Here is a 13186-nt window from a genome sequence, read left to right on the forward strand (position 1 = left end):
TATAATGATGCAACTACAGATCTTTATTGATAAAAGGATTTCTATTCTAGATCTAAAAACATCAAGGGTAACTTCCAGAACATTTCTTCACATCTGACATAAACCAATTCAAATGAAAAAGCTATAATTACCTGCGCAGTGTAGGAGAGGCCACATCTGGGTACTTTACTCCTTGCTGGTGAGTATTCTGGGATGCACTGGACGTTGCCTGAGGGGATGGGTTTGCTTTAACAGAGTTACAAGAGACCACACTTTCATTATCTGAGGAGATCCCTTTCTCTTTATCAGTCTGGTTTATTAAGCCTGGCAGAGAGCTCCCAAGAGCAACTTTTGTTGGTTCTCTTATTTTAGGAACAGGCAAACCTGCAGACTTGCTGCTTATGTTGGAGTCTATGCTGCTGGTACTAGATCTGTTGCCAGCTCCACTTCTGCTGCTGGATTTGCTGGGGCGGGGTAGACTCCGATACTGAAGATTGGTTCGGGTAGAAATGGCTAAATAGCCGTCGTCCTGATTTTGTGAGCCATCAACACTAGTCTTCCGGCCAGTGGATCTACCCATGAGTCCAGATGACTTGGGTATTTTGCCCAGAGTAGCAGCTCTACTAGTAATAGTTGCTCCACTAGCTGTAATCATGGTCACACCTACAGCTGACCCACTCTGCTTTTTAAATCCAAACATGTTTGTATTAGTCGTAGCCGTTCTACAGTTGTTTGTGGAAGACTTTTTTGATTCATCCCCACTGCTACGCCCAGCATCTGAAGGGGAACGTTTAATGTTTCCAGATTTGGGAGAAATTCTGCCCTTTTCTGAAACCTTGGCATCATCTGTTTTCCCTTAAAAAAAAGAGAGAGAGAAAGAAAACAATTTTAAATATTGAACGGCTCCAAATATTACACAGAAACATTTCAATATTCTTAAGTTATTTGTAAATTATTAATGTATCTGAGGGCCAGGAGAAAATACTTAATATGCTATTTAAGTCTAAAAATGTAACAAATGTAAAGTTACAATTGTTTTGTTCTATTACATGAAAAAGTACATTGTTAGCTAGAACTAGCATTTGAGATATCTCTACCCTATGGTAGTTTTGAATATGCTCGTTCTAGGCAACATCAGTGTAGTTTTTCATGTAATTGAACAAAATATTTATGTAACTAGCATTGAAAGAGAATGAGGAAAGAAGACTCAGGAGTGATAGAAAAGTCTTCAGGTGGCTAAAAGATTGAAAAACTCCAGTAAAAGTGACTGTGCTACTTGAGGGGGCAAGCAGTTTCACTGGTTAACAGTTCTTACCCTTGAGTTCACATGGTAGCCACATGGGCTCAGGAAATTATTTGTCTGAATTAAAGATGTTTTAAGAAGATTTAATTTAAAAATTAAAATTTTAGTCTGTTGCTTCCAGCATGCCACTTTAAATTTACACTGCCCATGGCTCCCTCACACCCTGTGCCCTTTAACTCCTGACTGCAGTACTCTCTTGCCCTAGTACACTGCTGGCTGGGGACTCCTGCTTTTTCCTACCTAACAACCTATGCAGTCCTGGGGTTATGACAACAAGCAGGTCGGCTGGGACTGGTGTCACTAAGTGATGCCGTCACCTGACATCATCGTCTCACCCAGCACTGGAAATTCTGGTCCCAATTGCCATCATAACACGAGGACTACCTATATTATCCTCCTTACTTTCTTTGAACTGCCATGATGACTAGCAGATTGTAGTGTAAAGATCTAGCGTATTGAGTGTTGATGAGGGATATTGCTACTTAATTATGTACAATTAGAAATGAGGATAAAAGGAACTAAAAAAAAGTCTCCCTCCTCCAGAAAACCTTTAGGTAAACTGTGGTATAATTTAATTATAGCAAAAATTTCCTATTGAAAATACACAGCCTTAGACAGATTTCCAAATTAAGGAGAGACTGAAAACCAATCGAGAAACTAGCTCTTATTAAAAATACTGTAGATACCTTTTAGATTTATATAAATTAAAAGCCCTATTGATTAACACTCTCATTCATGCAAGCAAATGCCTTTTCCTGATCAAATCTCAGTTATCAGTATCCCTTTAATTTGGCAAAGACAACCAGGAAAGAAGATTTATTGCTATATTCACCATCAAAGAGTAGCACATATCAAAATGCAGTTAAAATCCTGGCAGAGAAATTTAAAAAAAAAACAACAACTAACAGCATACATTCTTGGCCTACACTGCATGGCTTTTGGCCTTGCATTCCTCACCTGTTCCAGGTGTCTTCAAAGTTCCCGAGGTGGCTGCCGTTTTCATCCTCGGTGTGGTAATACCAACTTGAGCTGACATGCCCCGTCTCCAGGATCCCGTCTGTGAAATGACAATGTTCTTTCTTCCAGAAGTGCTTTTATCGGATTCATCAGACACATCAGAGGGATTCCTCCTCCATTTAGATCCAGACTCCATTTTTACACCACTGTCTGAGCCTCCATCTGATTTTTTTATTTCATCACCAGACCACAAAGAATTCCGCTCCACTTGGAAATGCTTTTCAGTGTCGGTCTGTTGGAAAACAGAAATGAATCAATTTACACTGCAAACTTTTCTTCCTCCCAAGAAGAAGGATAGATAATATTTCAACGTTTTAGTGATTCATTTAGATAAGAGTTCTGGTTTTTATTTTTTTTAAATATAAGAGTAAGATATTGATCTACAAACAGAAAATTAAGGAATCTAATTTTACATTTCTAATACACTGAAGTAAAAATAAGCAAACAAAATGCAAACCGTTCAACATTACATAAAACAAGATTAAAGAAAAACATATATATATATATATATATATGTAAAGATCTGTCTTGACGTTGTACAGCTTCCTTGTCCCCTGTTATTTTGCACAATACCTTTCATTGCAAAGCACAAACTCATTCACTTCAAATATGTGTTGTGAGCTTTTCCTTTGTTCTGCCTTCCCTATCTCTTTGCTGGCAATTTGATCTGTGGAGCATGAAGAGGCAGCTTTTTGTAACACTAAAGATAAACGAGGCTTTCTGTTTCAGCCTTGCACAAACTTCATCATCAACTGAGGTGAGAAAGGTTTAGAAGTGATGATTCACTTACTCCCATCTCGCTGAATTTCATCTCCGAGGTTACTTATTTATTCATAATTAAATTTATCACTTTGAATTTACATGAATGATTAGGGCTCTTCAAATATAGTAGTATTCTATTTTCTCCTTTCTCATGACGATTACACAAGAGACAATGAGCTGGGCTGTATTTTGCATTCGCCCTCTTTGTTCCACTTGTACTGCCTTTATGAACTATCTGAAATCATTTGCAATTCAAATCACTGACATGGAGACCAATGCCAAAATTGATTGAAAAACTCTGAACATGCTACACATATGGGAAACCCCACCCCCCCAAAAAAGAAAAAGATAGCGAGAGATCCATCCGGGGCATTTTCCCCCCTTCTGGTCTGGTTCTGCATCTTTTTTTTAATACAGATAAGTAAAACTTTTGAACATTTGTGGATTTAAACATGTATGAAACTCACAGGTTTCAAAGTGCAAAATACTGAATAATCAGGCACCAAATACAAAGACAGAAATGAAAGGTGACATGCTTTAATTCTTCAAATGGTAAATGCTCCACCAATTCTAAATCCAGGATTGTGCTGATTCTTCAAATCTTTATAGTTCACTTATAAACCACAAATGTGAATGAAGGCATTTTTTCTGTAATTCTTAGCAGGGACAGCAATGTCTTTTTTTTTGTTTTTTAAGGAGGGCAAATGGATTTCAGTTTTCTCCAAGCCTGATCTTCTCTAGGTAAGTGGACATTATTTCCAAAATTCAAAAATTAATATAACCATTAAGAAGGATTCTGGGATCTAAAATCCATATATTTTAAAAGCACCCACTCTAAGGAAGATTAATTAAAATTAAAAAGCAGCACCTTAAAAAAAATCTTTTGCAAATTGTTTCTCCAAGCAACCTGAAAGTGTACTTTATAAATATCTCACCCCATTATCCTATATTATGCTTCACATAATGAGATCAGAGTGAGACTAAAAGAATAGCATGCTACTGATCCTATAGTATTATCCTGTGTCGCTAATCTCACTCTGTGTGAGAGTGGGGAAGTTTATATTAAAAAGGTACCCTATCAGGATTCTACAATGTAGTTCGCTATTGTTGCACCCGTACTGCAGATTACTGACAGGCTGTTTACAATGCAACATAGTCCTCTCTTAAAAATGCAAGGCAAAGGTGGGACTGAAGTGCTCTAAGACTGCTAGATAAAAATTGTCAATGGAGAACAATGCACAATTATTAGCCTATTTTAAATAGTTGCAAACAGAAACTTTAACTTTTCTTGTCTGCGAAATCTTGAATTTAAAAAACAATAAAAAACAATCATATTGTTCATATAAAATAAAGGTAATTAGCAACTAATCTGTCTAATGCACATACTAATATGTAAATTAATAGGCCTGGATCTAGGGAACAAAAAACAGGCAGTCCTTGTAAGGGGAAAAAAAACCACTGGATGACTGATCTGAAGCAGGGAAGCTGCAGGTTCAGAAATGCCCATGCTTTTCCATTTCCAATTACTCATCCCAAAAGTGGCTTTTCCAGTTTATAAAAGCTATTTGAAAATTAATCAACATGTAATATCTGATTTGCCTCCAAGAAGCGGGTACTCCAAAATCAAAATCAGCAACGAAGAATGCAATGGAAATCACAGCTTGTCAGTTCAACTAAATTAAAATTAAAATTTGCTAAAATTCTGTTGAAGAAAGATTCACAGGACAACTTTTCCAAGAATGTGGGCCTTTTCATGGAAAGTACTGGAATTAAAGTACTGGAGGCAATCTGTCCATTCATTCTAAACCACGTGATACAACTATACAAATTAAGCAAAAGAAATAAACATGGACAGTTCTACCAAAGATGTAGCAATTAGTTTCAGTTAATTGGAGGTGGGTGGGGGTTTAAATGCAGAATGTGAATTATATTTTGGCAGAAAATTCAGAATGATCAGCATCTAATGTAATCACTCTGTGAAAGGAAGCTCATAGAGGGTTCCTTTGGTGAATGAAGCTCTTGTTCTACAAAGAGCAGTTCCTTCCATTCATGGAGCAATCAAATTGGATTCCATTCAGTATAAAAAGTCTCAGCATACATTTCACTCATTAGACATAGATTATTCTGTGGTAAGGACAGCAAGCACTCTGTTATACATATGCAAGCCTATCTATTTAACATAGGATTGTTTTTTTCTCCCCAAACTTCATAAGGCACATTTTAAAAGTAGTGCATCTCAATATCTAAGTTAAACAATAAAAGAAACAGAGAACAACTGAAAGAAATTTGTGCTCAGTGGCTAAGATGCTGAGCTTGTCAATTGAAAGGTCAGCAGTTCAGCGGTTCAAATTCCTAGTGCCGCGTAATGGGGTGAGCTCCCGTTACTTGTTCCAGCTTCTGCCAACCTAGCAGTTTGAAAGCATGTACAAAATGCAAGTAGAAAAATAGGGACCACCTTTGGTGGGAAGGTAACAGCGTTCCATGCACCTTTGGCGTTTAGTCATGCCGGCCACATGACCACGGAGACATCTTCAGACAGCGCTGGCTCTTCGGCTTTGAAATGGAGATGAGCACCACCCCTAGAGTCGGGAATGACTAGCATATATGTGTGAGGGGAACCTTTACTTTTTACCTTTTAATGTAATTTCCTAAACTAGTGATCTTTCTCTGCCCAGTCTTCTTTCTTCTACTATCAGTTGAATACGTAAAAGTGTATTTGTTCCAGCTTTTGAATTCTCTCAGGAAGTGAAATGACTTAGTTCATAGTTAAGGCACACACACATAAAAAACAGAGATTTCCCATTTACTCTTACTCCTATTTACTCCCATTGCTTTTGATTTATACTGTAAAGACTAACTGGATGGAGAAGAAATTCATGTGATTCACAATTTGATGTGAATTTATCTAATCTATACTTTTCAAACTAGTCTGTGAATTCACAGCACTGATCTACTTTTCTGAATTTTGAGATGCAGTCCTCAAAACAAAACACAAATGCACACAAAGATATGATGACACATGGAAATAGCAAAGAAAAATGGATCATCATTTATGGAGAAAATACTTGCAAAAAGTGTGTCAATGAAAAGTGCAGAATAGAAAAGGAGAACAGGAAAAATGTGCCTCAAAATAAATAAAGAAGTCTGGCAGCACTTTTTCAGCTAACAAATTTTATTAAAAGACACAAGCTTTTAATAAAACATGTACTCTAAAAGGTGCTGCCAGACTCCTCCTGATTTTTTGCCACCAGAGACTAACATGGAACTAACATCCTCCTACAACTTCTGCCAGAGTGAGGCTCAGAAGTGATCAAGATGCAGCCATTTTTCCAATAAATCATATTCATCATCTGGATTGTGATAACCAAAACAATGGGTTGGTTTCCATTTGCTAAGAAAGGTGCACTGAGAATTCTGGGGAAACTGTTTTAATTTTCTATAAATAGCAATAACACTTAGACTTATATAGAGCTTCACAGTGCTTTACAGCCCTTTCTAAGTGGTTTATAGAGTCAGCATATTGCTCCCAACAATCTGGGTCCTCATTTTACTGACGTCGGAAGGATGGAAGGCTGAGTCAACCTTGAGCCTGGTGAGATTCGAACTGCCAAATTGCAGGTGGCTGGCAGCCAGCAGATGTAGCCTGCAGTACTGCACTCTAACCACTGCACTACCATGGCTCATAAAATAATAGTTATGGGAGGGAAAAATGCAAGCTGCAGCTCTCACATTTTTCAATATATATATTTTGAAGGGTGCTTCAAAGTAGGGCACAGAACATCTAGTTTAGAATTTAGTGTTAGTGGCTTCAAACTCAAGCAATAAAATCCCCAGTTTACAACCAGAGGCAAAACTCTTTCATGCAACCATGGCCATGCGCTCAAGTGAACAAGGAGTAATTTTATTCCTACACTGTTGTACAAAAGCAATTTAACACTTTATGGAAATTCTATGTTACATCAAGAACTGTTATTAAAGTAATTTTTAGTTCTAGTCAAAAAGGGGTGGGAGAAGGAAGTAAAATATCAATAACAAAATATTTATACAGTTGTTGAACGAATACACAATTTGACCCTTGTTTGGGTCCTGTGTGTGTGTGTGTGTGTGTGTGTGTGTGTGTGTGTGTATAACAAGAATTGTATGTATGTATGTGTGTATATATATGTGTGTGTTTGTGTGTGTATCTCCACACAAACATAATATATATGATCCCAATTTATATGTTAATAGTTCAGAGGTAGAAAATTATTAAAAACGTCTAACTGATTCAGGATTCTTTACTATGTTGTCTGTTGGATGAAAATTTAATGAAAAAGAAAGTAACCTTAGAATATAATTTACTTGTGAAAAGCAGCCAAAAGTTGCTTTCAGCTTGTAGCAACATGTAGGTCTAGAAAATCAGAATATATTTAATTAAATAGCAAGTGTTCACATTTCTTCTCAGAATGTAATAACACTTGAGCCTTTGGGTGACCAAAACTAGACTTCTATTCCTTATTTAATATATTTAAAAACAATATGGCCAGTTCTGAAATATGAAGTATTTGTGTGAGTAGGACTGTGTATTTATTAAAGCAGTTAACATCATATTATTGGACCTCAGACATACAAGTAGTGTTAAATATTCTCAAAATCTGCTCTGAAGTGTCTCTGATTTTTTTTCTAAAATTTGAGAATTCAAAGGAGGCTATCTGAGAGAAACAAACCAATTCTTTCTGGTGACAGATGGGTAGTACTGGATATAACTCTTCATATTCAGCACATGTAGGGAGCCAGTGACATTACAAACAAGTCAACAGCAGGGTTGGTTTTCAAAACCCATCGCTACTGGTTCGCTCGTGGGCGCGCATGTGTGATGCTTCTGCGCATGCGCAGAAGCATGAGGTTGGGCAGAGCCTCCCACCGCCGCTACCGGTTTGCCTAATCCGGGGCAAACCTGTAGCAACCCACCATTGGTCAACAGAGCTAGGACATTCAATAGTTTCTCTCTTAATCTCAACACCTTGTCATCTCTTTCAGCTATGTATCACACAACTGGCCATGTAAGCACATAAATACTGTACAATATTAAGCAAGAACATTATTATTCTAATCCATACTAATTTTAATTTGGCCCCGTCTCTCTGAGTAAGTCATCCTTCAAAGCAAGCATCAGAATTTTCTAATTTTAAAGTTTTTTATTTTAAACATAGTTAAAAACATAGACATACAACATATACAAAAATCTTAGTTTCTTTTTCAGCTACTTAACAGTGAGCCATTTCTTACTATATATTAATATTTACAGATATTATAATGTTAATTTATTCTGCCTTTTTCTCCTATTATATTTCATTTCTACTAACATGTTAATTGATCTATCACATTTTTCTCTTTCCCTTCTTCATTCCTTTAATTTATTTCCTTATTTTTCAGCCATTCATACCAATTATTCCACACTTTATAGTATTTGCTTTCCTCTTTCCCCTGAATTTCTTTAGTTAGTTTATCCAGTTCTGCGCATTCCAAAATCTTTTTAATTATATACTTATCTGGTGGTGATTCTTCTTTCTTCCAATATTGCGCATATATAATATGTGATGCTGTCAATATATGTAGTATGAGATACTGTGTTTCTTTAGTATAATTTTCTATTGACATTCCTAATAGAAACTGTTCAGGTTTTCCCTCTATTGAATTCTGGATTATTTCTTCGATCCAATTTTTAATTTTCTTCCAAAAAATTTTCACCACTGGGCATGTCCACCATTGGTGATAGAATGTTCCATAACTAATCTTACACTTCCAGCATTTCGGAGAATTGCTGGGGAACATTTTCGCTATTCTTGTCAAGCATCAGAATTTTCTAACTGTTGTTGCTATGCTTAATTATTAAATGTATTTAGAAGTCAACCCTGACATTCTTCAATTATTTATTCTCTTTAGTTACAAACTAAAGAGAATAAACACACTTAGTTCTTGGGGCAGTGAGTGCCTTCAGCATTATTAGAATTTACCTGAAATTTAAGAGAAACCTTACCTGGGATTCTAGGTTCTTCCGTGAGGATGCAGGGGTATTGGCATAAGAGCTGATGGAGGAGCTTGTATTAATATCATCAGTGCTGAGGTTATCTATGGTATCACTGATACCACTGCTGACAGAACTGCTGTCATCCCAGCTGCAGAGAGACAAAAGAATCCCCATAAAGATAACTCAAATAAGCAGCTACAAATAATATATCAAGAAAGCAGAGTTTTAAGAAAATATTAAGATCTAATTGGTTTCCAAAATATTCCAACATAATCCAGGGATATCCTAAGCAAACATCTCAGATACTTTTTCACACTGCTTTTTAGACATATTCTGAAAAGAATCAGGTTGCTTTTAAAGAAATGCTACTACAAAACTTGGAAAGAACAAGAGAAGCAGCCGTAACTTAGGGAAGAATGGAAGAAAATCATTCTGGATTTGAAAATAGCAATCCAGAAGTCATTTTAATATTCAATTAGTTCTTATTTTAATTATTAAATAAGAGTTTCTAAACGTTAAAAATGCTTTTCACAGATGCACTGTATTTCGTGTTACCATAATTTTGTTTTGCAGGCAATCATTCTGCTCACCAATAATGGGGATCAAAGTTTAAATTTATCATTATTATTATTGTTGTTGTTGTTGTTGTTGTTGTTGTTGTTGTTGTTGTTGTTATTAGGAATCCTGGAACTTCTGCACACCAGCTGTTCACTGGCTTGTGGTACAGCTGGGTTTACATGGTTTGAAGTGGCTGAATTTCTTCTGTTTTTGGAGGGGGAAGCATAATTTAAAATCTCACTGCCACCCCCTCAACCAATTTGGAGTTCTCATAAAGTTAGCTGCTTTCTTATCAGTAGTACCCTGATATAGTTGTATCTTTTGCATTTTAAGTATACAACAGTATATTTATGTCTTTTATTATTTAGATGATCAATCATTGGCAAACCTGTAATACTTCATTTAAAGTCAGCACTATATGAAAAATTGCTATAACATATAAATGATTTCTATTAAAATGCACATCAAATAACCTTGTTTTTTTTAGAACGATACTTAATTTTTTTTCACAAAGACCTCCTGTATTTTTCTCTTTTTAATATACCAATTGTTCTTTTCCTTTCTTTTCTTTCTATTTACTCAATACAAGTATTTTTTTTAAAAAAATTCTGTATTGTCTTCCTTATTAAGAAGTGTTTGGTTAACTCATTATTGCATTCCAATAACAAAAATCTATCATGTCTCTATTGGTTATTTAATTATATGAGAAATTATGGAGAACATTTCCTTTGTCCCAATTTTACCAATATTTCAGAGAAATTTCCCACAGTATACTATTAAAAGAAATATTTATGGATAATTATGCATAATTGCTAAGGGTGTTTGGTGCACGAATAACCTATGTATTAAAGTTATGATATTATATAACCCGGTAAACAGGATTGGGAAATATAACATGGAGCAGGTGAAGGGATCCTTGGGAACTGGATAGGCATGATTGAGAAACCAGAAAGTATCAAATGAAGCAAACTTTGAACTGCTTCAAAGGAGGAACTCATTTGTGTTCCCCAGGGATGCCCTCAAAGTGCACCTGTGAGCAAACCTCCTTTCATACGTGTCCCTGACAGAAGGATCTGCCCTTTCATCAACCTTCTCAATGTACAGACTTCTAAATTCAGGTGTAATTGGCAAAATGTAATATAGGATAAGAGGTGTGTATCCCAAAGGGGCCTGCCGGCTCTAATTTCCAAAATTTTAACCAATGAATGATCATATCCCTCCATTTTTAAATAACCTGCTATCCTCTTCTACCAAGTACAAAGGCAGGATTACTATGTTCAAAACTACAGGTGCAATATTTCCGTTTCCTGAACATGGGAGTGTAGCCCAGAAAGTAATGCAACTACACATGCTGTTGTAACTTTCATATTATATGCTTTGCATTAAATACAACTGCAAAGAGAGAGAGAGAAAAAAAAGAATATTTATGCATTTTTCACAAGGCAGCCCTAGGGAATTATTAGGCACTCACCCAGCTGTTTGCAATTTATTATGAAATGTAGCACATAAACAGTTGTTGGAAAAGATGAACTCAGAAGATATGATCTGGGACTGAGCTACTAATTTCAGTAAATAACTGGCAGACTATGATTTTGGTCAGATGTACTAGTTCCTATTACTGATTCAGAATGCAAGCTCCTCTCTTCTTTCTTGCAGGAAAAAAAATTCTTCTTCCACAAACACTAATTACCTCCTGAATTTATGGAAGATAATTAGATTTTTCAATTTAATCTCTGTGCAGCCATATAATTCTACTATAGTAGACTAATGCAATATACATCAAAGCTAGCAATGATATTTGCATGGAAATAAAAAAAAGTTTATGCTGTAATATATCCCATTGAAGTTTGTGAGTGGTACAGATGACAAAATGTATGATAGATCTATAAAACCATATCATTTTTTCAATAAAGGAAATCGAAAATGGTTCTTTTATATAACTTCGTTACAAAAAAATAGTGACGCAATTCCTAGGCATCAGCATTCCAGTTCAGATGGTCCTCGAGTTACAACCACAGTTGAGCCCAAAATTTATGTTGCTAAGTCAAACACTTGTTAAGTGAGTTTTGCCCCATTCTATGACTTTTCTTGCCACAGTTGTTAAGTGAATCATTGCATTTAAGTTAGTAACATGGTTGTTAAATGAATCTGGTTTCCCCATTGACTTTGCTTGTCAAAAAAAAAAATCACAAAAGGGGATCATGTGACCCCAGGACACTCAACCGTCAGAGTTACCAAGTATCTGAATTTTGTTCATGTGACCATGGGAATGCTGCAATGGTCGTTAAGTGTGAAAAAGGTCATAAGTCATTTTTTTCAGTGCTGTTGTTAACTTTGAACAGTCACTAAATGAACTGTTGTAAATTGAGGACTCCCTGTCGTTCAGGTTGACAGGTAAAGATAGAAAAAGGAAGTACAATAGCTTTCTTAAACTCTTGCTTTCCAGACTCTGTAAGCAAAGATAGGATCATTGCAATTTAGCTAAGACAATTAAAAACCTAAAAATCTGTTCAGCTATAACTTCCTTTTACTCAGTTGACCAATCAAATGACACATATGTTGGATACTTGAAATCAGGTATTTAAAGACATTGAAATGTATTTGAATATAAGTAGCTTGGATTGGTAGTTAGGCTGTTGGTTTGAGCTCCAAACCTGTCAATTCAAAACACACTAACAATGTCTGCTCAAATGGTGACAAAACATTTGCAATCAATTGCCAATGGCTTGAGCTCAAACCAACAGCCTAATTTAAAGACATATTTAGTTTGCCACATATTCTATCTAAGGAAAAACACAATTTTAAAAAGATGGGAAAAAAAATACTGGAATATGTTCTGTGAAAATAAGGCGTTAAAATTGTGAGAGGATAGATACAGTTTCTTCAAATAAATGTTAACAAGCCCTCCATGAACTGTGAAAAATTTTCCATTTATCATTCATTAATGTTTGATTATTTTAATATACTTGTTATCTGTTAACTCCCATGAGTCTACATAGAGTCAACCCTTTAAAAATAGGACACATAAACAAACAAATAAGTCCTGGATTATTATGGATTATGATCATAATCACAAGAAATCTCCTTTCCCTCAAACTCTGAAGCTCATATCAGACTTAAAAGAAAAGCATACAGAACGAAATAAATGCCTTGGAGAGTGTCAGCCTGGCATGATTTCCTCACAAGCAGCCTCCAAATCCTAACTATATTTTGATTAACGATATCCTGAAGGATTTTCCTAGGTTGAAACCACATAGTTTACTTTTTCCATTTCCCATAACAAAACCAATACTTTTAAAGAATATATATGTTATTCTCCAACAGACAAATGTTGCTTCTCAGCATTACTTAGCTATCCAAAGACTTACAAACCAAGTACGGAAATCTCATAGTTATTTCTGAGAAATATCACCACTCTAATGATTCGTTTGTATTTGTCTACTAGGAATAGTCAGGTATATATATTTTTCAAAAATTCTTCCCAACCAAGAATGAATGACATGCAGGTGCTTTTAAGGGGTTTACTGAACTGGAACGATGTGCAAGGCACTTTCTTG

The 13186-nt window shown here is 35.7% G+C and overlaps 1 protein-coding gene across 2 annotated transcripts in view; it reads right to left on the minus strand.

The window, feature by feature from the left end:
- NAV2 (neuron navigator 2) overlaps positions 1–13186 on the minus strand; it is a 298412-nt gene that overhangs the window by 53875 nt on the left and 231351 nt on the right. For both annotated transcript variants that reach the window (XM_070935086.1, XM_070935079.1), the window contains 3 exons: positions 9081–9219; positions 2240–2531; positions 132–834 (listed from right to left, as the gene is read on the minus strand). In XM_070935086.1, coding sequence (XP_070791187.1) covers positions 132–834; positions 2240–2531; positions 9081–9219 — 1134 coding nt within the window. The remainder of the gene's footprint in view (positions 1–131; positions 835–2239; positions 2532–9080; positions 9220–13186) is intronic.

The sequence above is a fragment of the Pituophis catenifer genome, unplaced genomic scaffold (assembly GCF_029215685.1).
Source record: "Pituophis catenifer annectens isolate HBS135680 unplaced genomic scaffold, rPitCat1.0.hap2 SCAF_1, whole genome shotgun sequence".
Classification (NCBI taxonomy): domain Eukaryota; kingdom Metazoa; phylum Chordata; class Lepidosauria; order Squamata; family Colubridae; genus Pituophis; species Pituophis catenifer.